A 27,511-nucleotide genomic window follows, 5' to 3' on the forward strand; every position below is an offset into this window, starting at 1 on the left:
TCGATCTTGTCTGTCATCGCCGATTGCTCTGCCCTGGTCGTTATGCTCTCCAGGATTGGGCTTGTTCGGAGTAGATTCGGTCGTTGCGTGATTGATGGTCGGATGTTTGACAGGTAATGCTGTATGATGACAGCGAGCAGCTGTTGGAATGCAGGATCTCGAAGAATGATGAAGTTGTTTGTTCTGGTGAGACGCTGACGTTCAATGCTTATTTGGTTGATGTTGGAGAGCCTGAAGGAGGGCAGAAGCCCCTGGATGATACTTATATTCATAACCGAGAAAAGAAAGTTCCTAAGTGAACGGCTTTGCTTCACGGGAACAAGTTCGTCGACGTGTCTAATTGCACCGGTATTGTCTGTTCTTGCATATTTGTCTTTCTTAATGCTGGTGTCTCCATTGGTTTGCAATTTGACAACTCGTGCTCGTACCTTCGCAATGTTGTGCTCATCATCTACCTGTATAATCGTATAATCCACTTGGCTTTCTTTTTAAGGAGATGAGAAGACCAAAGTGGAGAAGGATAAACAGCAGAGAATCAGCCTGAGCCCATCGCAGAAAATTATTAGAGGTTGACGATAAAATCCTACATAATCCAACTCTCTCTCTTAATTGCAAGTAAATGCTGGATAAAAAAACTGAGCACGCGTGTTTCTTTTGTTTCTTTTTTTTTTTTTTTTTTTGATTTCCAGAATTCAAGAAACATGAAATGAACAAGCACGGCATGTTGCAGGCGAGTCCGAAGGCATCAAGTACGGCAGGTGAGTTTGGACTCCTGCTGACTCATCTATGCCCATGCCAGGCCGTGTCTCTCTTGACGTATCTCCTGGATTGTAAATCCGTTCTTGATTTTCTTTGAGGTACTGTTTCTGCACATCTTTATACAACACAGAGTCTTTTCAAGGTCAATAGGGATTCTCTCAACTCTGATGCTTTGTATATCAAATTTGGCTACCACGGCGGTTTCATATGTTTTCATGGCTTATCTTGAAAATCACTGGAGCCTTTTAGCATATATCCAAACATCTCTCGGAAAACTGGTCTCCATATTTTCTATCCAGTTATATTAGAGAGTGTTATTGTTGTCTCAGCACGGCAGTTGACATGATATTCCTTTTGATGTGGATTGGCATGCCTTGTATACAACACACTTTAACTCAAAAGTCGAAGAAATATCATGATGGCTTCTTACGTTGTACTAGCAGTGGATCTATGACTAGGCAGGTCAAGCTCTACAGTCTACGTCTCCTTCGCATTTTTACCCTTAGATAATACCAGCTATCTTGTTGCTGAATTAAATTTCATCTCTTCCTTCCTTTAATAGTCGGTTTTCTTCTTCATGACGCATACCTTTCTCAGCGGATTAGCGAAAATATTTTGTCAGGACAAATATGGCTTAGATTACCAGGTCTTCTTGTATGATATGAGCTGGAAACTTCTAGATAGCAGGTTCCTGAACAAAGCTGAAGAAGTATGCCCAGGGGAGATGATGGAATTTCCTGGTCATTTGGTTGGAGTTTGCAATCGTGAAGCAAACCAAGAATCTTTGAGGGATCTCAATGCATGTGGAAACGGCTTTAGTTCTCTTCACGAATTAAATATGCAGAAGCAGCAGCATAACTTTACTACCATTGAATCTGGTGTAGAAGGTACCTGGCATACGGTTCAATTTGATCCATTCCCAGGTGTTCTAATTTTTTTCTTTTTTCTTTTTTCCTGTTTCGTCTTTCTGTAGAGGTAATTTGCCATACCTCCTGGCCTAGAGTCTTGAACTGCCAATAGAATGTCAATATTTTCTCCCAGATTGTTTGTATTTCCCTCGGCCTTATCACTCAGGTGCTCTGCAATTGATGTAATTGTGGGGTACTCCGTACTCGCCAAAGTGAAATTTCGACAGTGTGGTTCGAAGCTTAAAGGACACATGTTCATGGGATATTTATAAAACTCAGGACGATTTCCACAAATTCTTGAACTTGCGGATGCCAAGAGCCAATTCTTTGTTTTTATTTCTAGACAAAAAATTTCTAGTGCTTTGGAGAAGAAAGAAAAGCACAATTTTTAAAGAAAGGATGATTTTTAAAGAAACCCAACCTCAAGTGCTTTGCAGATTATCAACAGCCGGTGCGTAGTCAATCTTCTGTGAAGTCATAATGAGTTCAAGAACACCCACACAAGATTGGCCCGATGGTTCAAAGACGGGCAAAACCAAGGTTCCCTGAACATTATAATGAAGAACATGATCGAGCCTCGAATATTCTTTGCTGGTGTAGTGTTGTACATTAAAAGTCCATTCAGGCAGCTTTCGCCGGAAAACAGGACCAGGAAATCCCAGTTTTGCATCACTCCCCCCGTCCGCAGAAAACAAATACATCATAGACACCGTTCTGTGCTGGTGAAGCCCATTAGTATCTGCACCAAGAACAAAGGGTTGCCCTGAAGTCGTAAAAATGTACCGACCACCATTCTTTACTGGAGCCCAAACCTGAGCCAGAACAAGCTGCTCAGTGGATTCTTTGAAGTAACGAAGAGCCTGGATCATCCTTTCTTTGATGATACAGTATCCATCAAGATTTTCAAATGCCGTCAGCCCCAAATATGGCTATGGCAGCTTTTTACGATCACTATCCTCAGCGGGGGCTTTGGTTTCTTGTGACGATCTATATATTCGGAAACAACTTCTCAGTCAAAACTCAGTAGCCGCGGCTTCACAGGCCATTGCAGACAGTTGGAACAAATCAAACTTCAAGAAAGAGGCAACTTCATAGTTCAGGACTCTCAGAATTCATAATTATCACACAATTGTGTGAGAATTATGAATTCTGAGAGTCCTGAACTATGAAGTTGCCTCTTGCTTGAAGTTTGATTAGGAAATCAGGTGAAATGGGAGGTGGAAGAAAGAGCAATCCCAACAATTAATTTAAACTCCTTGCTTTGATTCCCAAGCTTTTTGAAGCGATAGAAAACAGAACCGTATCATCAGACCAAATTTTTCGATTAGTCAAAGAGGAAAAAACAGTCAAATTAACATGCAACAAATTCAGATTAGCTCCAAACGAGGAAAAATTTCGACTTTCCAAAAATCGTAAAACCATAGAAGACGAAAACCAAGCAAGTAAACGCAGGTGGAGAAATAGTCAACCCTCAATTCTCAAGTCTCAGATGGTCGAAAAACAGGGCTTTTCAACGACCCAAATCCAGCTCAATCAATGCGATCCGCACAAACCCGACTCGAAACCAAAAGCGAACGAATTCAAACGAACTCAAGACTGACATGCAACAAACCGAGAGCAATCGGACACGCGGACCCCGCCGGCAGCGGCTCCTGCCCCGCCGCCGGGTGCAGCGGTGAGCTTGTCCTCGAAGCCGCAAGATAAGGTCCAGAAAGGGGATCCAACGATGTCAAGTAGAAGGCCATTGCTCAACGGATAAAAATTACTCTAGGCATAACAGGTTAATCTTCCCCAAAAGTTCATGTGGGCTGTGAGGTTGTTGATATCTTATGATTAACTCTCAACTCATTGATTTGAGTTTTTTTGGGTCAATATTTTAATGGGTTCGAAATTGGGATCCCTTTTTGCCGATATCAACAAATGGCATTGTAGTCAGGAGAGATGTGGTATCGGTTTTGTACTGCAACCTCCCATAGGAGATCCGTCATTAATGGAAACAACATGAGATCTACTTTAATGCAGTATGTTATGAGTTGAAATATAACAAATAGACACAATTGATATGTTAGATCCATTCAAATATGGAAAACATAGGTTTAGAAGTTCTTGTTCTTGCTTACAATTTCGATCGATGACCAAAAAAAAAAAAAATAATATCTATCTTCATTCTTTTTATCTTTGTTAAAGGTGAAGGAGCTTTAACATGATGTGAAGTAGTCATCGGGATGGCAAAATTTAATGTCTTTACATTCGTTTTTTCCTCTCTTTTAAATAAATGAGGTCGATTTCCTTCTAGCTTCTTCGGGTCGTGCTTATTAGTTAGAATTGGAATGAGAGACTGTTAACTCATTCAGTAGGTTACTGGTTTGGCAAAAAACAGAGTTTGTGTATGATTTTTTTTTTTCCTTTTTGATCGGAAAGTCTGTCTATGATTAGATGCATGATATAAGTTTAATCTTTGCTCTACCAAGTACAAATGGTTCTTGTGATTAGAAACTCATCCAAACTTTCACTTAAGTTGCATTTTTACTTACTCAAGATAAGATTCTCTATTGTAAAATGAAGATTAAAGACTGAACCAAACGCATTTTTCACCGGTCCAACGAAGGGGTATGACTGTTAGCGAGCTAGATCTAGCGCCATGGTCATTGGTTGAGGTTGCTTGAGGTCGCCCTCACTAGTCGGGTGACCTTTGATGAGGGCCGCCATTGATGGTCATCGACGCTAGATCTAGCTTGTTGGTAACTGTAGCCTTTTGCCGAGCTGATTATGGTCTTTTTTTTTTTTCAATTATATGTATTTGATTTTTTTAGCATTATAATAAAAAATTATAGTTAAAAAGTAGCATATATTATTTTTTAATTTTAAACAAATATATTTAAAAAAAAAATTATATTACTAACTTAAAAAGCTTTTATAAATATGTTTTCTACCGAATATATTTATCTCAAAATTGTTTCTGAAAATCTATTTTAACAATGGCCTTTTTATTTATCTAATTCTTTAAGTTAAACTATTTTATATTTTCTCAATCCACTTTCAAAATACTGGATAGAATGCACTCGCCTCGTTTCCCGCCATAACATTTCAGCTCTCTAAAGCAGTATCACTTCACTCGCAGCTCTCCGAAATCCCTAGAAATTCTTCTTCTTCTTCTTCATTATCATCTTGCAAATGCAGAAACCGCCATGGATGAGGCTCCGACGAAATGGAACGTCACCTTCACGAAGCACCTCAAGCAGAAGCGCAAGGTCTACCGCGACGGCTTCCTCTCTCTCCACTCCTCCTCCGCCAAGGTGCCTTCCCTCTCTCTCACTCGCTACTCATCTCCGCCATTGATGTCCAGCTCAACTCGATCGGCGAATTTGGTTACCTTCGATTGGGCTGGGACATGATTCGGTTTTGATCGGCTAGTAGTAGTCCATGTCGAAACTGCAGTGGTGATCGATTCCCTGAATTCAGCTCGCTCGATCAGGCTAGATAGCAACGGCTCGATGCTGCTAAGGATTTCGATTTCGACTGTCCTCGCGGATTGTTCTATTCTGTGGTTTCAGTCGTTGTGCTCCCTGCGATTGAGCTTGTTCTGAGTGGATTAGGCCATGTCGTGATTGATGATCGGATTTTTCGACAGGTAATGCTGTATGTCGACAGCGACCAGCTGTTGGAATGCAGGATCTTGAAGAATGACGAAGTTGTTTGCTCCGGTGAGACGCTGACGTTCAATGCTTATTTGGTTGATGTTGGAGAGCCTGAAGAAGGGCAATAGCCTCTCGATGATACTTATGCTTGCAGCCGAGAAAATAAAGTTCCTAAGCGAACGAATCTGCTTCACACAAACAAGTTCATCAACGTATCTGATTGTGCCGGTATAGTCTGTTCTCACGTGTTTGTCTTTCTTAATGCTGGTGTCTCCGTTGGTTTGACAATCGATGACTCGTGCTTGTGCGTTTGCAAATTTGTGCCCATCATCTACCTGGATTATCGTATAATCGACTTGGCTTTCTCTTCAAGGAGATGAAAAGACCATAGTGGAGAAGCATAAACAGCAGACGATCAGCCTAAGCCCATCGCAGAAGATTATTAGAGGTTGGCAATGAATTCCTACATAATCTAATTCTCTCTTAATTGCAAGTAAATGCTGGCTACAAAACTTAGCACGCGTGTTCTTTTGTTTTTTTGGTTTTCAGAATTCAAGTAGAATGAAATGAACAAGTATGGCGTATTGCAGGCGAGTCCGAACTCAAGGACATCAAGTACAACGCGTGAATTTGGACTTTTACTGACTCATCTATGCCCATGCCAGGCCGTGTCTTTCCCTTGATGTATCTCCTGGATTGTGAATCTGTTCTTGATTTTCTCTGGGTGTATAATTTCTGCATGTCGTTACACTACATGCGGCATCCATTCAAAATATATTTACTCAAATTTGATGCTTTGTATATCAAATCTTCTCAGTTACAGCGGTATTATGTTCACATATTTAAATCGCTTCTCTTGAAGAACATTGGAGCTTCCTAGCATATTTCCAGACTTTCCCTCAGAAAACTAGTCTCTATATTCTCTATGTAGTTACATTCATAAGTTTGTTATTGTTGTCTTAGCACTGCAGTTGACGTGATATTCCTTTTGATATAGATTGGCATGTCTTGTACACGACACAATTAACTCAAAAGTCGAAGAAATATCATGATGGCTTCTTGCGTTGTACAAGCAGTGGATCTATCACTAGGCAGGTCAAGCTCTACATTCCACATCTCTACTGATCATTAACCTTAGATAATACCAGCTATCTTGTTGCTGAATCATATTTCAGGTCTTCCTTCCTTAATTAGTTAGTTTTCTTCTTCATGGTGTATACCTTTTGTTATATTGTGTCTTAAGTTTGAGCCCGTTAGATTAATACGCATAAGTTTGGCCAAATAACAAAGTTCAAGGGAGACTTTGTGATGTCTTCGAATTTTCTTGTTCCGGCATTAATCTCATCTCTTCGTGCGTACGCGTAGAAGAAAGAAGCCAAAGGAAGTTGCATGGGGTTTTAAATTCTTCAAGCATGCAAGCGAAGTCAGAGGAGAGAGATTTTTCGGCCAGCAAAGTCTTTGAAGAGAGATTGTCTTCTGCCGAAAATGAGGGCATCCACAATCTTTAGCATTAAATGAAGGACCCACCACCTGCTGCAAGTGCATGATGAAGACGCATGAAGAAGACTCCTTTACGTTCGCTTCTCTCCGGGAACAAGAAATTTGAAGACTGCAGCCCACCTCTTTTCACGGATCAATGGCACACGTTTGCTGACTATTATCCCTCATCTCTGCCGCCTCATTAAATGCTTGCCCATGCACATGCATGATCAGCATGCATGCCTACAAATATGGTGGGCGTTCGGTGCCGATTGCGGCTTGTCCTGTGGGCGCCTGCACTGCATTTAATGAGGCCATTTATTTTCATTTGTTCTCTGCCCTTCTCCCTATATAAGGAGAAGACGTCTGAAGACGCAAGTAGAGAGCGAACGAAAAGAGCTCGAGAGAGCGTGAGAGACGAGAGAGCTCAGAGAGGTTTTGTGCTGAGTTGAGTCCAGTGAGTTGAGTTGTTAAATATCGTGGTATCGGGTATAAAGTAGGGCTGGGAAACACTTGAGTGCATGTGTGTGATTGTAATCCTGTAATTCTCCGATAGATAGTGGATTGATTTGCTGGCTCTCCCCGTGGACGTAGGTTCCGACATTCGGACCGAACCACGTAAATTTCTGGTGTCCTTGTCCTTTTATTGTTTCTCGTTTTATTTCGATCGATTTCTATAGCTCCCGACATAATTGCAAAATTCCGATCCGCTTCCGCTGCGACGCCAATTAATTTACAACACCTTTCTCTACAGATTAGTGAAAATTCTTTATCAGGATAAACATGGCTCAGATCATTGAAACCTTTTTGGGGCCTATACCAGGTTTTCTTGTATGATACGAGCTGGAAACTTTTAGATAGTAGGTTCCTGAACAAAGCTGAAGAAGTATGCCCTGGGGAGATGATGGAATTTCCTGGTCATTTGGTCGAAGTTGGCAATCGTGAAGCAAACCATGAATCTTTGAGGGAACTAAATCTAAATGCAAGTGGAAACAGTTTCAGTTCTCTTCACAAATTAAATATGCAAAAGCAGCAGCGTAATGCGACTACCATTAAATCTGCTGTAAAAGGTACCCTGTAATAGAGTTCAATTTGATTTGCTAGCTGGTGTTCTATAAATAGCTGTTTTTATTCCTGTTGATTCTTTTTTTTTTGCCTTACCTCCTCTCCTAAAGTCTTGAACTGTCAATTGATTGTCAACATTTTCTCCCTGATTGTTTATATTCCCATCAATCCTATCATTCAGCTGCTCTGCAAATTTATGTAACTAGGGGATGCTTCGTACTCACCAAACTGATATTTTAACACAATGTGATTCGGAGCTTTAAGGACACAAATTCATGGGATGTTTATGATCATGGAATGATTTCCACAAATTCTGGAACTTGCAGATGCAAGAGTCAGTTTGTTGTTTTTATATGTAGCTAACACTTTCTTCATTGACCAAATATAGACAGATCACAATTGAAAATCATCTCTGTTATTTATATCATCTTCTCCTTTTCTGTTAAGGAGTGAGATTCCCTTCTCTTCATGTTTTGCATGATCTACGATAATTACCTGATTCTGCAATTGTGATGCACTGAAACATGTATTCATTAGTACTCTTTCAGAAGAAAAAAAAGGCCAGATGCATCAGATTCGGGCAAAGGGAGTATATTAGATGCTGCAAAATCAGGCGTAACAGGTCAGATTTTGCTTGTATGCATGTTCAGTTTGCTAAGAGTGTTTGCTAGTTGCCTTGTTTCTACATTTGTTGCACGTTCTTATGTGATTATGAACTCACATTTTTTTTTCTTGGTGAAATCAAAGTTGCCCGTTAGGAAACTTTCGCACTTGTCATAGGCAAAACTCTATACTGCTTAATGAGATGGATTTTTGAAATTCCTTACATATGACAGATATCGCACTTGAGTTAAAATGGAAAAAATGTTCAGTAGATAGAAGATTCACCAAATTAAAAACTATGTATAAAGGTGCTGGCTTTGTGCTTCAGAGGTGGTCTAAGGTTGTCCTTTCACTTGGAAAATCCGCAATTTACCTTGTCAGGTTATGTTCTTGATATTTTCCTAGCTCTAGCACCATGCTTTAGGTATTGAAAAATGAGTCCCATTTAAGAGAACCCCATGCAAAAGAGGAGGGCATATGGGCTAAGTTACATGGATTCCTCAGTGTATTCCTTTATGATTTTTACATTTTCTATTGAAGTTTTCATTAACGAGCTGGTTGCTCGTTCTACTTCCCGATAGATTTTCTAATAAAGTTTTCATTATGTAGCCAGTTATTGTCTTGATATGACTTTGTATTTACTGCCTCCTTTTAGCTTGAGGTTACTACAATAATGAAATCAATAACAGGTCCACTATTGTCCTTCAGCCATTTTTGACACCCATGAGCATGTGAATGTTCTTTTGTGGGCTATGTGCTCCCGCTGTTTTGTATTATTCTGAGCATGTCCTTGGAAATTGACATTTTCCTGTCATGTAGAATGGCAGGTTTTGTACACAGCACAAGTAAATCAAAAGGCCAAGAAATACCATGATGGTTTTCTGCAGCTTGAAGTTCATGGATCCCTAGGGAGGCAGGTCATTTCGAGGCACTTTCACGGATGTTTTCATTAAGCCATTTTTTTTTCATGAGCTGGGCTGGCCACTTTGTTTGCTGATCCAACATGAATTGCTTCTGTTTTTTGGATAGCAGTTCATTCTGTGCCCCAAGTGTCACTAATTCAAGTGCATTTCATTACCCAAAAAAGTTCAAAGTTCTTTTATAGGTCCTGGAATCACTTTTCTGCTAATTGTTTTCTTCCCCTTGGATTGTTCAGGTCACACTGTATGATGCTAGTAGGAAAATCTTGGTGAATAAATTTCTTAGGAGAGATGAAGTGTTGGGAACTGGAAAATCTCTGGTGTTCGATTCTCACTTGGTTGATATTGGGGAGCATGTGGTAAAAGAAAAGGGGCCAATGGGTTTGAATGACCTTGAACCATGTCACGCTGCTGGAGAAATGAGGACAGGCCATGGGGAAGTGGATGGTGCTAAAGTTGATCAATCAATCCTGGGAGGTTTGCAGCATTATTGATTCATCCAATGCTATTTAGATGTTTCAATAACTTCATTGTAGATGTAGTTTTCCTTGATGCATCCTGTTTGACTAGCTATGTCCTAGTGAAGTACTGAGGAGGTTATTTAGGTGGAGCTGTGGGTGTTAAGATACAATTGGAAATGAATATGTTGAAAGAACATGTTAAGAGAAAGTTGTTACCTCCCTAAACTACTAGGGGCACTTATATGAGGAGGATTGTACACCTGATATTGTCACCTCAAGATGATTCGGAATTGGAACATCTAATTCTTTCTTTCATAGATATTAATTCTACGTGCCTCAGTTATTTGATGCCTAATGCTTGACCTTTGGATATTACAGTACCCTGGCATAAACATGGAGACAACACTTCGGGGAAGGTTCATCCAAGGAGAGATTCAGATTCAAACAGTGGAATATCTGTTATGAAAAGCACAGATTGCATCAGGAGAGTTTCCGAGACCAAGCCTCTACGTGATGGTGATTACTCTATGGAGAAATTTCTCTATATTAGAATTATCTTCTGCCTTTTGATGTTATTATCTTTCGCATGTGTAGTTAGATTTAGGCACAATGAAAATAATTTTATCTTATTCAGGAGCATCAAATAATTTACAGTAAGCCTTGTAAAGCCCGCAAAATCGATAGATTGTTTCATGGACCTGCTGTAGAAAGAGAATGTCATCAATTAAACTTGGGATTGGTTTTATTGATTTTGATGCATCACTCACTTCATTTTGAATTTCTTTGAAAGTTAATTCTCATGTTTATTGGAGGAACCTATGTGTGTTACTACAGCTTGCAAATGATCCCTTGTAATCAAATCGTTGCAGCCTGTCAAATACTATCTGTACTCCGAAAACCATTAGATCAAGTTGCCATTGCTGAAAATTCATATGAAAGGAAGGCAAGTTTTGCTTCCCTAACGAAGGAGCTTCAGGATCCAGAGAAGTTTTGTGATGGAGCTCAAAGACAAAGAGCGCCAGCTGCTGAGCTGGCTTCAGTGGAGAATGTGGACACTGGAAATCTGACTGATACTACCAACAATGAAAAGTTACCTGGTCTAATGAAGTCTAAAGGTTGGTTTAGTGCAATCTCACTCACTTCAGCATTCTTTTATTTCTAGTGTTAGCTTTGTTGCAATATATGTTTCGTCATCTGACATTGTAAAATATCATCAGAATTAGCCTCTGAATTCAATGAATCTTACTTGATGGGGGACTTTGCAATTGCCAACTCGCAGGTATTTCACAGCTACTTGTCCTGCTCTATTTTCAGTAATCGATTCTTTCAGCTCTATTTTGACCCGTCTGTGGCAAGATTGTGACTCTCAGCATCAGGAAATTCCATCAGAACTTAATGAGTTTTGTTGTTTGATGTAACTCTTTCGTCCAAACTACTGGCCAAACTGAATTAAATTAGCAGCAGGTAGCAACTGCTTGCAGGGAATGTTCAAACTAGATGCATGAGGACTTGCTTGAATTCTCTAATGCATCCCAGTCCAAAATCTAGTTCTTTATTTACCTTGAGGACATTCTCAATTTCACTGAGTTTTGTATGACTAGCATGTACATCTGCTGCAATTAACGTTTGCAGCCTTCTCATGGGCAAGCTGATCCCAAGTGCTGCAGTGACAATCTTGTTTCTGAAGCATCGCTTTCACACGGTTCTCACAGCGATGCTAGTGATAAAAGAATGGACCTTGAAGGAGATAGAGATCCATTGATAGTGAAGGCTGAGTGTCCCAGTTTTGATCTAGGATTTTGAACCATATCCATTGCTCAATCAACAATATTGCTACTGTCAAGCATCTGGATGGAGTGCGCAAGAATTTTTGTGCCTGTCACACATGAAATCTGTACAGTCGAGCTCCTGTTTTTATGTGAAGCGTTCTGGTGCCAAATTCATTTGCAGCTGTCTGATCGGAAACGTTTTTAGTTATACGGCATAATCAATGTATTTACAGTGATCTTCAATATATTCAGGTACACTTTCGATGCACAGAAACTCATATATGGGTCTATCCGGTTTCCTTTATCCCCTGTTCTTCTTAGTTCTCGTCCAGGAACTTGTACAACTTGCTGTCCTTTCTTGACTTCCGCATGCTAAGCAAGGCCTTGAAGAGACTTTTGTTTTTGCTGGAATATAGCTCGATATCAGTTCTTCTGTTCCTCTCAACATGAGTAGACATTGAAGTGGATCTTCGGGGCTCTGATGGGTACTGGATGTTCATATGGGCATATTAAGAGACTCGGCCATGAGAGGTCATGTCCGCCAGACATGTCCAACAAAAAATAAAGCTTAGTAGCTAAGCTGCACTTAATTTCATTGATGCTTACTCGTTTTTTGGCGTTAGAAGGGTTTGGAGATGTGGATTTATCGGCCAGAGAACTTGAACGTGTGAGTTGAAATAGAAATGGGGAGGTGCGTTTTTCTGGTTAGAAAAAGTGCGGCTTGCATTAGCAGCTTGTCTGACTACGTGATACATGATACAATCACAGGGCATGAAAACATGATCTAAACGCTATGTATGGCAATCTGGAGGGGTAAGCACACTAGAAGTGCCAAAAAACTTTTTTTCGCTCACTCAAGTCACATCAAAGTAAAATTAATTACTTGAACGTCAATTATAGCAAATCATTCTACATGTAATTTATTGTTTTTTTTTAATTTTTTAAAATTGTGTTTTTATTTTGATTTGAATTTTTTTTTTTTTTTTTTTTTGCCACGAGGGTCACCAGCGACCCTCATTGGCTGCGAAACCCTTGCCCTCGGCTGTGAAGTCCTGGGCAAGGCCGCAAGAGCCCCTGCCAACTCCGGGCAACGTCGCTAGCAGCTAGTGAGGACGTGATGCCCTCGCTCCTTCTGGAGTATGAGGCATCGGAAATCTAGCTGACAACATTGGTTACGAAAAGTTACCTAGTCTCATGAAGTCGAAAAAGGTAGGTTTAGCCGTGATTTCTTTCAATTCAGCGTTCTTTCAAATTTTAATGTTAGTTTTCTCATAGTTTATGTTTCCTTGTCTACATTGTAAAATTTCATCATAATCATCCTCTGATTTCAATGAATTTCACTCTACGGGAGGGCTTTCAAATTGGCAACTCCCACATATTCCACGGCTACTTGTCCTGTTAAATTTAGGGTAATCAATACTTTCAGCTCCATTTTTGAGCCATTGGTGGCAAGGTTGTGACAAATGACAATAAGCATCTTGAAACGCCATTAGAACTTCATGAGTTTCGATGTTTGTTGAAACTTTTTGGTGCAAGCTACTATGCAAGCAGAAACAAATTAGCTGCAGGTAGCAACTGCTTGTGGGAAACCAAAGTCTAGTTCTGCATTTACTTAGTGGACATTCTCAATTGCACTGAGCTCTGTATGACTAGCGTACACATCTGGTCCAATTATCGCTTCCCGCCTTCTCCCGAGCAAGCTGACCCCAATTGTTGTGGCAAGAAGCCTTGCTTCCAAAGCATCTCTTTCATGCAGTTCTTGTGGTGATGCTAATGATGAATTGAAGACCCCTGAAGGAGATAGGATCAATTGAAAGTGAAGGCCGAGTGTCCCAGTTTTGATCTTGGATTTTGAACAATGGTCATTGCTCAATCGACCGTATTAACTACTATAAGAATCTGAATGGTGTGTACAAAAATCTTGTGCCTATCGCATATGAAATTCATACAGTTGAGCTCTTGTATTTATGGGGAGTGTTTTAGTGCCCAGTCCATTTGCAGGTGTCTGATCTGAAACCATTTTAGTTATACAACATAATCAACGTATTTGCGGCGACATTCAACATATTGAGGTACACTATGTTTACATATCGAAATGGAAAGAGGCCACCCGTGTCAATCTGAGATATTAGTTAAATTAAAGACAAGTGAAAGCATGGTGAAGAAGTTCAGCTGAGGAAGCAGAAATAATTCTGTGTGTCTTCTCATGTCTTCAAATATTTATATGGCAGGACAAAGTTGCATCATAGACCGTTCGTTTGTACACAACACTCGTTTGATTCCTATCGAGAGAGATGCTCACTTTAGATATTCGTTAGATAACACATATCTGGCCATTGAAGGTTTGCCCAGTTTTAGCTGTGTCTTAGCATGCAGATCATGTAACACCAGCTCCTTAGTCAAACTGAGGGAAAAGCAGCCTGTGATTTTGATAAATAGCTGCTTAAGCAATTTTATTGGTCCCTTCCAGGTTGCCTGGTCTTAGCTGTGTCTTGTGAATTGTGGCTTGTGAGCCTATCATTACTTAATTACCGAGGAGGAAACAGTATCTCAGCTTTCTAAACATTCTTCAATCTTTACCTTCTCTGTTTGGAATAACAGGCAAGAGTGAACTGTAGACTATAGAGCAGCAACCATCTTTCAAAGGAATTCCTTGTAGAAATTATTTAATTTTATCAGGACTTTCTTTTCATTCTGTTTCTTATTGCATTAAATTATTCTGAAAATCTTAAAGCTAGCTTAAGTTACCATAACAAATACAGCATAGGTCATACTTGCGGTGCAAAGAAACCGTGATAATGGGCCTATCCGTTTTCTTTCATCCCCTGTTCTTCTTAGCGCTCGTCCAGGAACTTCGATAACTTGCTGTCCTTTCTTGACTTCCGCATGCTAAGCAAGGCCTTGAAGAGACGTTTGTTTTTGCATGAATAAAGCTCGATATCAGTTCTCCTATTCCTCTCAGCATGAGTATATATTGAAGTGGATCATCTGGTTCCGATGGGTACTGGATGTTCATGTGGGGATATAATGGCGATTCAAAGAGAATCAATCATAAAAGCTCATGTCCTCAAGACATCCGAAGAACAAGAAAAGTAGTTCTATAACTTGTGATCTTTCTTCATCTAATGGACCGATCTTGTTATGTGCAATATGCATATGGTAGTTAAACCAGAAAATGGGTCATACAACGTTAGCATTTGGACATTTTGCCATTTAAGCCACTTGTCAAGTATTATCGCAGACTCTTGCCGACTTCCTCGTCTTTAGCTTTTGAAACTGAGAGAAAGCTATTAAGCATGAGCCAGCACCGACATGTTGGTCTTAATAAAACAACAGATAAATCTTGTGAAGGGAAGTGTGCCTGGTAAGATATATCGCATGAGGTCCCTCAGAGTTCTTATCGCTAGCAAGTGCTAGGAGACACCTCCAGGGTCTATGAACGTCTCAGACGTCAATAGTCTCTGAAAAACAATAACATTGTTGAAAGTTCTATTTGTTACTTTGTGATAAATAAGTTGATAGCACAAGGGATGGTTGTTCTCCTTGCCATTTTCCATACTTTGGTCAAAGCAAGATTTCTTCTGCTGTTTAGAATCTCTCCTGCTCTAGTAAATAGTTTGTCACAATATGATATAATCTGGCACATTATGAGTTTATCTGGAGTAATTTCACATTTTGAAAAAGCTTGATTCTTCTTGATCAGTTGCAAAAATTAGACCCAGCACATGGTAAATCAGAGGGTATGCAAGCCCTTCCCATCCTAAACACTATGAAACAAGGAAAACCTAATTATATTGCACAACTGTCGAACGCAAGAAAATATGAACTCAACCGCAGATGCTTCCTCAATCTTGTCAGCCAGGAGACAGTTGACCTTATAGGTCATGGAGCCCAAGTGATCCACATTGATTATGAAAGCTTTCGTTGCAAAATCTTTTAATGTGTTCACCACTCTACATCAAGGCAATTTACCAGATGTGCAACAGGAAGAAATGCTCAACCCGGTACAAGACAATGAAGTGAAAACCTATTTATCTCACATTTGTAGCTATGTACTGAAGAAAACTATAGGTGTATTATGAAGTACCTTCAGCTATTCGGATGTTCAAGCTCTCTGTTTCATGGAGAGCTCATCATAATTGGAAGCTTCCTGAGAAATGGAAACTGAAGAAGGCAACTGGAAAATCCATCATACTAATGTTTAGAGTATCTTCACCTGTTACAATGAAGATGCAGCAAACAGATTCAAATTCACACCCTCGTGCATTGACTGTCATTATCCATTTCCATTGAAAATATACAGACCCACTCTTCATTTGCCACTTGGGATAATCCTGCATTCCAAAAGATAACATATGTAATTGTTCAGGCTCCACAATACAGCTTTTACGTGGATGTATCCTTCCACACACTATGAAGCACTTTTTAAAGCATGAGGTTTCCTTACTGAGCACACCTTTTCAAGTTCAAACTCAGCAGAGCCACAGCAAGGGCCAAATGACACATAGATGTGGTAAGTGCAAGTTTAACATCAGTCTTGATTCCAGAAGAAGATAAACAATCATAATAGTTGAAGAGGACATAGATCAGCAACTCAACAGAAGAGATTTTATGAGACCCTTCAAAGGTCTGAACGGATACTGGAGCGAATATTATCTTTTTGACTTAATTAGTCAAGTGAGAACAGAATTCAGTTAGAGAAAGCCAAAATCCTCTCATAATATTTACCTCCATGATATATACCGCGAGTTCTTGGTCGCAGGAGAAGAGGAACATTTGCCAGGCGTCCCCGATTGACAAATAATCATATGCTTTCTCAGCATCCAGCAATTTCATCGCTGTTGTTCAAAGGGAAAGAGTAACGTAAGCACACATAAAAGAATCTCCAAAGTATAATTGCAGCCTTACATGTAGGAGACAGGGATACTGATAAAAACAAAAACGTAGGAGACTGGGAGATGCAAAATGCACCATTGTATTTCTCGTCATCGTTTATCTATATACAAAGAAATCAATTGCACAAGCCGAAAGCAACACGCCCATTTTAAATAAATGTACCCCAATTCCTACTCCACATCCGCATTTCGTCAAACATCTGACCAGCACTATGGAAATGATTGGATCTCCTCTCCTCTCCTCTCCTCTCCAATGCAGCAGCTTCCAACGATGACTGTCTTCCAACGCCACGACAAGCGACGACTCTTATTTCTTCAGATGCCTCCCCCATCCAGCCTTCTTTTGGAGAAGCAACGAATTCGCTCCTCCTCCCCCTCCTCACGGCGCTCGCGAGAATTTTACAGTCTTCCATAAGCAAAGTTGCTGAAATCTCTCGACAGCGAGCGAAACAACAGAATCCACCCCCCACTGATTTGGAAGTCCTCAGGGATGAGAGAGAGAGCGAAACGAATGATGCTTTATGATGAAAAGAAGACATGGAAAATAATTTGTGGAGGAATGCCAAAATACTCTCTATTTTCACTTACAGATATTTTACCACTTTGATGTGCGAGGGGCGGCTTTCCATATCCTTGTCGTCCAGGAGCATAGCAGCGGGTGTGCTCGACCGTTTCGACTTCTGTTTGCAAAGAGGGCACGGATTAGGTACTATTTCCGCCCGTATAAATTCTCCATTGTGGGTATTACGTTGTGGCAAGCATTCCATAAAAATGTTTGATCTTGGGTAGGCTATTTGATTGCCATATAAACTTCCATAATGCTGGTTTTGGCTGATGCGAAGAAGTTGCTATGGCTGTTTGATATGATGGAGTGCCTACTTGTGCTTTTTGTATGGTGGATTGTCTCTATTGGCATAGTATCCACTTTGAACTTGTGTATATCCCCGATTTGGTCTTCTCCCATACCAGTCTATCCTCTTCATTAGGCATTCCGATTGGTGTTGCTAATATGTCTTGGACTTTTGGTCGCCAAACAATGTTTTTATCAAATGTTCATTCCAATTTCCCGTCTACGGATCTATGAGACCAGCCACACCGCCTTGGTTCCCCATCCATAGCCGAGCCACCAATCTTTCCGCTTTTAAGCCATTTGTCCTCTCTAGTCGATATTGCATTACCATTCCCAACGGAGAACATTATGTTCGGAGAAATAGAGTCTCTTCCCATCAATATACTCGCCATCCCCATGAGGATCTTGATCCTTTGCCGACCTTCCAAAACTCACTGTGGATAGTACAACCCTTTCATTACTTTGCTTAGTAAGGACCGAGGATGCTGAGAAATTCTCCATGCTTGCTTTCCCAACATAGCCTTATTAAAAGCTATTAGATCCTTGAAGCCAAGACCCCTTCGTCCTTCCCGATTTTCAGATCTTCCCATTTTTTCCAATGTATCCCGGCATTCACAGTGCACCGTTTCTCCACCAGAAATTCGCCACCTTCGTCTCTATAGCTTTGCAAATCGAAATAGGGATTTTGAAGATAGACATGGCATGAGGAATGGCTTGTATAACTGATTTGATTAAGATTTCCTTCCCCGCTTTCGTCAATAAATTCTCCTTCCAAACTTTGCAATTTCATGTGAACCTTGGCAAGAATCCATCCAAACATATCCTTCTTTTTGAAGCCCCCCAATCCGACGGCATTCCTAAATACTTCCCAGTTTTTCAATTTAAATCACACGTAGTTCGGAAGCCATATTTCTCCTCAAGTTGTTCGGGCAGGTTTTACTTGAAATATATGCCCGATTTGTTGCGGTTTACAGCCCGACCCGGATGCAAAACAAGTATTGATGTATAATAGTGGCTAGGTTTTGACACTCCAATATTGTTCCATTTAGGAAAAAGATAGAATCATCTGCGAATAATAAATGTGATAGAGTAGGGCAGCTGCTATTTAACTTGATTCCCCTTAATGTGCCATCAGCTATTGCTTGTTTCATCATGTGTGAGAGCACATTTGCCACTAAAATGAATAAATAGGGCGAGAGTGGATCACCTTGTCTAATCCCGCGTGTAGGCTTGAAGTAGGGTAGAGATTCCCCATTGAAATTTATGCTGAAAGTAACGTTGAAACACACCTTTGCATGACCCACTTGGACCCATTGCTCACGAAACCCATTTTGATTAAGCTTGCCCCGAGGAAGTCCCATTCGATCCCCGTCATAGGCCTTTTGCATGTCTAACTTTAGAACAGCTTGAAACTTTCGTTTATTCTCCCTTGTTCTCAGCACTGTAAAACTTCCCGCACAATCAATATGTTATCTTGGATTTGCCTACCCCCACAAAAGCGCTTTGTTCTTCAGCAATTAGGCTAGGTAGCAGTGGTTTAAGTCTATTTGTCATCACTTTGGAAATAATTTTATATATGAAGTTGCAAAGGCTGATTGGTCTGTACTGCTCAAGTTTTTCAGGGTTTGGGATTTTTGGGATAAGGGTTATATGGGTTTTGTTCATTTCGGGTTTAAGTATCCTGTGTTGAAAAATTCTGTGTTTCTTTGAGGATATCCTGACATAAATCTGCCCAAAGGTGTCTTCGATCTCATCAATTATATGCAGCATTGCGGTTATTCATCAATTTTTCATTTTCCACATCTGCTAATTATTCTGGGGGCCCACCGCCCTGACAAGTGACAACCCACAAGCTCACGCGCCCCTCCCTCCCTCCTCTCTCGCCGGATAGCTGGGGCCACCCTTGGCCACCCACATCATCATCCCTCTCTCAACCAGCGCCGCACTTCCTCAGCTCCTTCCATATTTCGTCCCAACAGTCATATGTAGAGACATGTGAAGGTATCACTTTCAATTTGTCACAGCCAGCGATCCCAATCGAGAAAGATGAGGCACGGCTCCTTCAGCGGCCCTCCACTCCTCCAAATTATATAATCTATAAAAAAGTAAATGCTTGAGTTGAGGAAAGCCTCCTGCAGAGCAAACCATTTCCTTTCCATAGATTGTGCCAGCCAGCATGAGAAAAACCAAGTGAGGCAATTTCTCCAATATTGGCATTGGATCTTCTTCCAGTCCAGTAAATAATAAAACTAGCTTCCTCAATTGCTGGGGTAGACTCTTATGTTTTGGTAACTTCTTTATTCTTTCAAAAATGGATAGCTTACAAGAATAGGGATAGTTTGACATTCTACTCAAATTATCTTCAGTCAATAAAGAACGATAATATTTGAAATAAAAAGACGAGGATCGAAGATATTTCAAATTGAATTCAGCAAGTTGCGGAAATATCTCTAACTCGATAGGATCATCCCAAACAAAGACATTCAATTTTTGCAGATTGGTAAGCTTGCCTACATCATTCACATCACATTTCTCCAAATTGAAGTTTCTCAATGTCCGTAGATTCTTTAAAGTGCCCAACCACAACTTCTTCCGGGCCCCATGGAATTTCTCCTTGACATCAAAGTTGTAAGGAAGACGGAGATACCTCAACCTTCTCATCTTCCACAACACATTTGGCATGAAAACTGTAGTATCTTTATTCATAACCAAGTCCAAGAATTCCATACATACAAGGTTCCCCATAGATTGCGGCAAGCCATTAAAAATACTACCTGCTAAACTTAAGAATCTTAAATGGACTAGGTCTCCCACTGATTTAGGTAAGCTTCTCATCACACGAAGCTTCTCTAGTTTCAGAACTCTAAGAAACTTATAGTCTTTAAAAATAGATTGAAATTGCTTCGACTCCCATTTGACACCTTTGAAGGACATGAGAGTTCGAAGGTGGACCAGAGTCCTTCCGCTTTCTGTTAAGCTTGGAATCACATAACTATTAAGAGAAAGCCTTCGTATTTTGCAACTTGACTCAACATTTATTGCCATTGAAGTAGAACAATTCTCCGTCTCATTGTCCTGTTGAATGTTAAAAATGCTTAGAAAATTCTCTTGTAGAGCCTTGGAGATGCATAAGTCTCGCATTAGGTCGTGGAGGTGGAAGCTTTTGATCTTTCCATTTAAACTGAATCGTACTTGAACCATTCCTCTATTAACTAACTCCATTACATATTGCTTTGCTACATCTTCCACTGAAATTCCTCTCGCTCTGTTGTTTGCGTTCAAAGACACAAAACCTTCAGCAATCCACATGTAAAGAACTTCCTTTTCAGGGATTTCTGCATCCTCAGGAAAACTACCCAAATAGAGGAAGCATGGCTTTAGATGCGATGGTAAATTGTCATAGCTTAAGGCTAACACTTCTAATACATTACTCTTATCACTAAAATGCAAATTGATGTTTCTGTGAACTATCTCCCAGTCATTGTGTACCAAAAGTCCACCAAGCACAATGACAGCCAAGGGCAATCCTGCACACTTCTTAAGGAGTTTATATGCTAACATCTTCGTGTCTTCAGTGATTACTACACAATATCAGGCAACAAATTGCAACTCAGCAATCATAGGAAGATGCAACTGTAATAAAAAGATTGCTTCAAGGACGAATATATGTGTTTAGATGTATAAGTCAGATGCTATAGTTCTTCATAATTTGTGGTTCATTTATGGTTTTGTAAGGGGAAAAATGGGGACCACAACAAAGCTCCTATATATGCCTCCATCTACGCCTAGAAAATAAAGAAGTCCAAACGGTGGCCTGGATTAAGTGACTCAAGCAAATGTAAAACAACAATAAACCTACTTGATGAAGAAATATGAAAGCAGCGCAGGGATAACTTGAGCGTGATCTCTCGTAACTTGAATGTGCTACTAATCTCCTACACAAATTCTAATGAAATCTTCATGTGCCGCATAACGATTCATGATTTTCCTTATGAATCCCTACTTTTATGGTTAAGCCAACTATTCACAAATGCAAAAAAGGTGGACTTGAGATGAAGCCTATAGAAGAACATAGCTAGGCTTCACATTATTTCATAAATCCTATCAAAATTGCTTATTATGTTGGCCTTATAAAAGCCTCTTCGATATTTAACTTCACTAGAGGAAAGGAGGAACAAAGTTTTGGATCTTGGTTTTGTGGTATGATTGTTAGCTATTAAGAAACAAACGGGACATTTGATTCCCCAAATATCGAAATTATGGTGTCTAACACTCGATATTTCGATCATTTGTATTCCATCATAACTATCTATTCATAAATTGCTTAAGTTTCCGAAAGGACAAACTAAGCAATGAAATACCCGGTTTTTGTCCCTCTGTCTCTGACTGTTTTGCGATATCTTCTACAGCTTGGCCTGCAACAATATCTTGACCAACTCCGGGTCCATCAGAAGAAATTTCAACAACTAATCCTGCAATGATAACCAAAGCACCATAAATTAGAATCAAACAGGCAATATAATCCTTTGAAGTCACTATATGTTAGGTTAATAACTTTAGAGAAGTCTTACCTTTTGTTTGAGGGAATACCTTCTTCTTTAGCAGATTCCAGCTCTCCTCGGGTGATAAGCACAGAGGTTCATTGAGAAAACAATGAGGATCGATATGCTGAGCTACTTTTCTATTGCGGGTTGTTATCAATAGCTTGCTTCTCGTGTCGTTGGTCGGGAATGCGTTTCTAAAACCAACCCATGCCTCTTCGGTCCAAATATCGTCAAGAACCACAATACATCTCTTCTGTTTTTGGGTCATGTATAAAGTTTCAAACAATTCGTCATCTTTCATCTTCGTAACCCCTTCTCTTTGATCAGGGTTCAACTTAACAAGAATTCCCTCCAAGATATCCCTCACACGGTACTCTTGAGATATGCAAGCCCAAGCAAAACCATTGAAATGCTTCTTCACTTTGTCATGAGCAAAGACTTTCTTAGCAAGAGTGGTTTTACCCAAACCACCCATTCCACAAATGGAAATAACTCTCTGTTGTTCTCCATCCTTCAACAGCTCGTTCACCAACACCTTGATATGATCTTCCCTCCCGACAAAATCTTCCTCCTCGAAATGGGCATAAGTCCGTTCTGGCGTCGAAGCTCTCGCGGTTTCGCATTTGCTCTCATTCAAAGGCTGTATGCCATATTTCTGCATCTTATCACCAATTTCAGAAATTCTGGATTTTAAGCCCTCGATCTCTGTCCCCGCCTCATGAACCTGCACGCACGAGCACTTCGCCATGAAGCAAGCATACGCTTTGATGATGTTTTGTCCCTCCGTCAGCGCCGCTTTGAGGCGATATCTCTCGATGACGTCCTCAGCATCATAGGCAAAGTCTCGGAGTTGTGCGACACATTCTTCCACAGCTTCCTTGCGCTCTCGTCTTGCATCCACATCCCTCAGCAAGGCCTGGACCTGCCTTAGCGCTGTGCAGGTCCTTGACCTTGCCCTCCACTCCCTCAAGAATTTTACCTCGTCGATGAGCAGGTTTCCTATTTTCTCCACCGCGAACGAAACAACAGACTCGGCCATTGGTATTGCACTGCTCAGACTATGATCAGTGGAGATTATGGCAGAGATTTTGCAGGTGCTCAATTGCAAGCTGCCGTTGGTCTTGGGTTAGAGTTAAAATAGGCCGTTCAAAAAGAAGCTGCTGTTTCATCCGTCCTGTGACATCGGGAACGAAAATTTTTTTGGTTTCACATAGGCTAATCGCAATATTTCAGCATCATAATTTTTTTAAATTGATTTCACATGGTTTCACATGAGCTGATAGTAAGAGTTCAGCATGATAATTTTTTTAAAATTAATTTCACATGGTTTCACGTGGTCTGATAGCAAGAGTTCAGCATAATATATATTTCCGGATTGGTTTCCCATGGGCTAATCGCGGTAATTCACCATCATATTTTTTGTCTTTTGTGAACCCGAAAGGAATCAAATTTTTGTTTAATGTGCAGGCAAAAGGAATCATACTTTCGTTCAGTGTGCCCTCAAAAGATGGGTTTCACATGGGCTGATAGCAAGAGTTCAGCACCATAAATTTTTTAAAATTGATTTCACGTGGTCTGATAGCAAGAGTTCAAAGTCATATATAATATATATTTTCCAGATTGGTTTGCCATGGGCTGATCGTGGCAGTTCCCCATCTTATTTTTCGTTTCACGGGTCATCAAAATGAATCAAATTTTCGTTTAGTGTGCAGTCAAAAGGAATCATTTTTCGTTCAGCGTGCCCTCGAAAGATGGGTTTCACATGGGCTTACGCTAATAACAACTTTTTTGCTTCTTGCGGTGGGAAAACAAACCGTCACAGAAGTGTTATCCCGGTCCGTACCATCCCATGGTCCCATGGACGCACCCACAAACCGGCGAGACTCATAATGTTAATTAATCAACTCCTCAAATTAAGGGTAAGTTGTGATGATCGTATAATTTAAAACTATATGTATTCACTCCTCTTATAACGACGAGACTCATAATGTATAATTAATCAACTCCTCAAAATTAAGAATGACCTCCTTGCTTGAAGATTTAGCAAAATGCTTAACCCATTTTGTAGTTAGTTGATAGTTAGATGTTTTGATTTGAGATTGTAAGTGTGGTTTCTACGATATTGTTTTAAATTTATAATCCAAAAGCTTAAAAGTAATAAGATATATGGATGAGGACCACACGTTTATAATGACAACTTTATAAGAGAAACAATTTTGAATACTTTAACATGCGATTGCAAAATGCTATGTACTCCTTTATACTAATGGATGAAATGTGCAATTTGTATTATCTATTCTCGTAAACTCCAAAATGAAAAAAAAATTAGTGAAAGGTTGTTGCATTTGTTTTTCTTTTTTTGATGATTCAGGCCATAGGCATAGAAGTTGATTTATCTGGAAGCCCATGGAACACTATATAAATCCCCCAATCCTGTTAAGTTTAGGCCTTTGACAATTATAGGTGAGCCAATTCAAACAATTTATATGCAATTGGTGACATTTAATGGGCAACCTCCCAATTGTGATGTGGAAATTTCCTAACGCTCAAACTGCACAAGTGAGCTGTCAAAATTACCAAGATTTTGTAGCTCAAAAAGCTTGACATATTAAAGTTTGATCCTAATTGGCAATTGAAACTTTTTGTTTGGAATTAGGTTCAGAAAATTTTTTACGGAACCCTTTTTGTAGGAGGTCAGTCCTTTCGTGCAGCTTTCCAATGGCGTTAGCATACGCAGATCCTTCGGGAACAGTCCTAAAGTTGGGACGAACATCCTTTCCTGTAAATTCCACTACCTGACCAAGACCAACCTCCACAGATGCAGGGGTATATACTTCCTCAACGTCGTTAGATTCCCCAAAGAATATAATTGCAGCTTCTCTGAATAGGCAATGCGGAATTTATCAGAAAAATGGAGATACCCCAAGAGTATACGAAACATCTCTTTATAAACCAATCTTTATAAGTGGAAGTTGTTTGCGAGAAAGAATTGGATGAACGTGATTAGCCTTCTCGATGAACATGCAAAGTACTCAGCTTTCGTTGCAAGTCATCAGCAAGAGTATATAATACGTCCCTTTGGAAATCAATTATATCTCTAGCATTATTCTTTAAATATACTCAATTTGGACAAACATTGATCCCAACTTGAGAAAGACATGGCATGGTTCCTTTAGGAGCTCTCCTTTCTTTCTAAATGCCCCAACCTAGCCAAGACCAACCTCCACAGATGTAGGGGCCAATACTTGTATTCCGGCAAATTCTCGATTCACCTATATAAGTATGATTTACAAGCATTGAATTACTCGACGTTTTATGCAAATCATCTAGTCTAAATCCTTTCCAAGGAGTAATGAAACAAAAGGAGATAAAATTGAGGCACGTGAAGATAGATTTACAAGTTCTGGAGTTATATCCAGCTTTTCAGGACCGTAGGAATTGCGAACGAACAAGTCCTGTAGTTTTGGCATTTTAATTAAATCTTTCACCTCACATTTCTCTAGCCAAACTTCCACAATGTCTTTAGATTCCCCAAAGAATATATCGCAACTTTTCTGTATAGGCAATGCGGAATTTATCAGAAAATGGAGATACCCCTAGAGTATACAATACATCTCTTTATAAACCAATCTTTATAGGTGGAAGTTTTTTGTGAGAAAGAATGGATGAACGTGATTAGCCTTTCGTTGCATGTCATCAGCAAGAGTATATAATACATCCCTTTGTAAATCAATTATATCTATTCTTTAAATATAATAAAAAAAACCTGAGGACCTTGCAAAGTAACAACGAGGGACCATAGGAAGAGTCAGCCTTGATAAAAGAAGCCTACCCATTTAATTTTATAATTTTTATTGACAAAAGGTCTTAATGGGAACTTCATCAAAAGTTCTCGACATACACTTGAAGACAGAACATATTTTTCACTGTACTAGAAATGAAATGCAAGAGATTTCTCCTTACAAATTGAATTTTATGAATGGGTGCTTTAAAATACTTGTTATGTATCCACTAAAAAAATATTTCATTTTCAAACCATTGTTTTCTTGTGTTATGTATAATTAGTACATTGAAAATGAAATTTTTTTTCTGTTAGTTATGACTAATAAGTATTGGGGAATGATTCCTTATTAAGATCCTAATAAATTGATAAAAGCTGTCGAAATTGGCCGGAGAAAGGATTCTCTCTCTTCCTCGCTCCCTCTCATTGCTTCCATTCACATGTTTAGAGAAGGTTTTCCATGACATTATGATGCGACCTCTCCCTTCCAGATTTAATGATTAGCATCCAAAGGGACGAAGAAACAACTTTTACAGGAAATACTTTCGCCCGGATAACTGTGAGAAAATAAATTGTTAAAGAAAGACCAATGCACATGAGAGGGTAGCCAATAAACAGAATCTGTCAAGGAAAGAAAAAGAAATGAGCAGTTGAGCGGGAATTTATTATAGGAATCCTATAAAGAATTGCGAAAAAGAGGAGGTTGCTTCTTGCTTCATGCTTCACGTTTCGACCACCAATCGCTTTGTCTCTTGTTTTTCTCTTTAACTTTTTTTGTCTTTTTGGGTCACTTTGGTGGACAACTGCAAAAAATTGAAAAGAGAGACCAAAGCTCAGGAGCTGAAGAAATTATAAGAACTAAGAAGAGACCTGAGAAGGTGCCTCAATGCTTCAACCACCGTTGCTTTGTCGTTTTTCTCCATGTTGCTTCGTCCCTTCGTTTAAGATATATTGGAAATGCCACTTGGTCTTTTCTTAATCACGGTTTTTCTTTTTCTTGTTGAGTTTATTTTTTACGTCATTGTTCATCCAAAACGCAAGAATTGAACTATCCAAACCCAGAACAACATGCCGCTTCTATTACGTGAGCTCGAACACAGTTTCAACTCATGGGCATTTTTGTCAAGAACCTAGCAGGAGTCGAAAATACTCGGATCTTCCCTTTTTTAGCGTCGACTTTGACGCGATGCCATGAGCAATGACTCTCATTTCAACTTGTCTTGCATCAGCGTCCTTCGAGAAGCATTGGATTCACCTTCGCCTCCTCGCATGCCCTTCACTTGTCCCCTCAACCCCCAAGAATTTTGCGTCTTCTACGAGCAAGTGACGAGCTCACTTACTGCCAGTGGAATTAAAGAGAGATTACGCATTTGAAGCCCACAAGGATGAGAGGGAAAATAAAAGTTGGCCCCTAAATTTTTAATTACTGTTCAATTAGTCTTTGAAATTGAATTTTGACCAAATTGGTATTTGTACTCTGGTATAACCTAATTAATCCTTTTAGCCGATACATAATTTAACTTACTCCAAGAAACAAATCTGAAGCCACAAAATATCAATTCGCTAGAAAGGTCCATGAGCAACATTGGAGCCATCCATGAGCTATTGGGCCATAATTCTTGTTTCCAGAAATTACTAGTCCACTTTGTTGAAAGATTCAATTAAAAAGTAAAATTTTAATCCCTGCATTTGTTTATAGAACCACCCGTCACTTTATCACTCATTGCGTACTCCTTCATTTTGAATTTTTTTTGTACCTTCTTCAATTTTAAACCTCGTCAATCAATTACAAGTTTGCTATCTACAAAGTCAAAATAGCCCTTACTTAAATAGGAGTCA

The 27,511-nt window shown here is 39.7% G+C and overlaps 2 protein-coding genes and 3 long non-coding RNA genes across 7 annotated transcripts; 2 read left to right on the forward strand and 3 right to left on the reverse strand.

Annotated features, from left to right (window-relative positions):
* On the forward strand, positions 1 to 750 carry LOC120290176. The gene is made up of 3 exons (XR_005548029.1): positions 1 to 348; positions 494 to 568; positions 690 to 750. It is a non-coding gene; the product is annotated as an uncharacterized LOC120290176 (long non-coding RNA).
* Positions 751 to 4,807: 4,057 nt separating this feature from the next.
* Positions 4,808 to 11,870, forward strand: LOC104446065. 2 transcript variants are annotated; one of them, XM_039305243.1, is made up of 12 exons: positions 4,808 to 4,963; positions 5,299 to 5,533; positions 5,679 to 5,753; positions 5,855 to 5,929; positions 6,303 to 6,400; positions 7,608 to 7,854; positions 9,272 to 9,369; positions 9,609 to 9,849; positions 10,212 to 10,349; positions 10,703 to 10,948; positions 11,051 to 11,112; positions 11,466 to 11,870. In XM_039305243.1, exons 4-12 carry the CDS (start codon positions 5,872 to 5,874, stop codon positions 11,634 to 11,636), a joined length of 1,359 nt encoding a protein of 452 aa, XP_039161177.1. In that variant the 5' UTR covers positions 4,808 to 4,963; positions 5,299 to 5,533; positions 5,679 to 5,753; positions 5,855 to 5,871; the 3' UTR covers positions 11,637 to 11,870. The 2 variants fall into 2 exon arrangements, with proteins under 2 accessions (XP_039161177.1, XP_039161181.1); XM_039305247.1 differs by lacking the exons at positions 4,808 to 4,963; positions 5,299 to 5,533; positions 5,679 to 5,753; positions 5,855 to 5,929 and having other exon boundaries at positions 6,303 to 6,396.
* On the reverse strand, positions 10,735 to 12,368 carry LOC120289868. The gene is made up of 2 exons (XR_005547777.1): positions 12,209 to 12,368; positions 10,735 to 12,090 (listed from the first exon to the last, which is right to left on the reverse strand). It is a non-coding gene; the product is annotated as an uncharacterized LOC120289868 (long non-coding RNA).
* A 1,973-nt stretch (positions 12,369 to 14,341) lies between these two features.
* LOC120286244 lies at positions 14,342 to 16,420 on the reverse strand. 2 transcript variants are annotated; one of them, XR_005548291.1, is made up of 3 exons: positions 16,331 to 16,420; positions 15,690 to 16,138; positions 14,342 to 14,606 (listed from the first exon to the last, which is right to left on the reverse strand). It is a non-coding gene; the product is annotated as an uncharacterized LOC120286244 (long non-coding RNA). The 2 variants fall into 2 exon arrangements; XR_005548290.1 differs by lacking the exon at positions 14,342 to 14,606 and having other exon boundaries at positions 15,596 to 16,138.
* A 2,680-nt stretch (positions 16,421 to 19,100) lies between these two features.
* LOC104446138 (probable disease resistance RPP8-like protein 2) lies at positions 19,101 to 22,930 on the reverse strand. Its single transcript, XM_010060045.3, has 3 exons — positions 21,919 to 22,930; positions 21,709 to 21,819; positions 19,101 to 20,928 (listed from the first exon to the last, which is right to left on the reverse strand). Exons 1-3 carry the CDS (start codon positions 22,928 to 22,930, stop codon positions 19,358 to 19,360), a joined length of 2,694 nt encoding a protein of 897 aa, XP_010058347.2. The 3' UTR covers positions 19,101 to 19,357.
* Positions 22,931 to 27,511: the final 4,581 nt, after the last annotated feature.

This window comes from Eucalyptus grandis, chromosome 2 (genome assembly GCF_016545825.1).
Source record: "Eucalyptus grandis isolate ANBG69807.140 chromosome 2, ASM1654582v1, whole genome shotgun sequence".
Taxonomy (NCBI): Eukaryota; Viridiplantae; Streptophyta; class Magnoliopsida; order Myrtales; family Myrtaceae; genus Eucalyptus; species Eucalyptus grandis.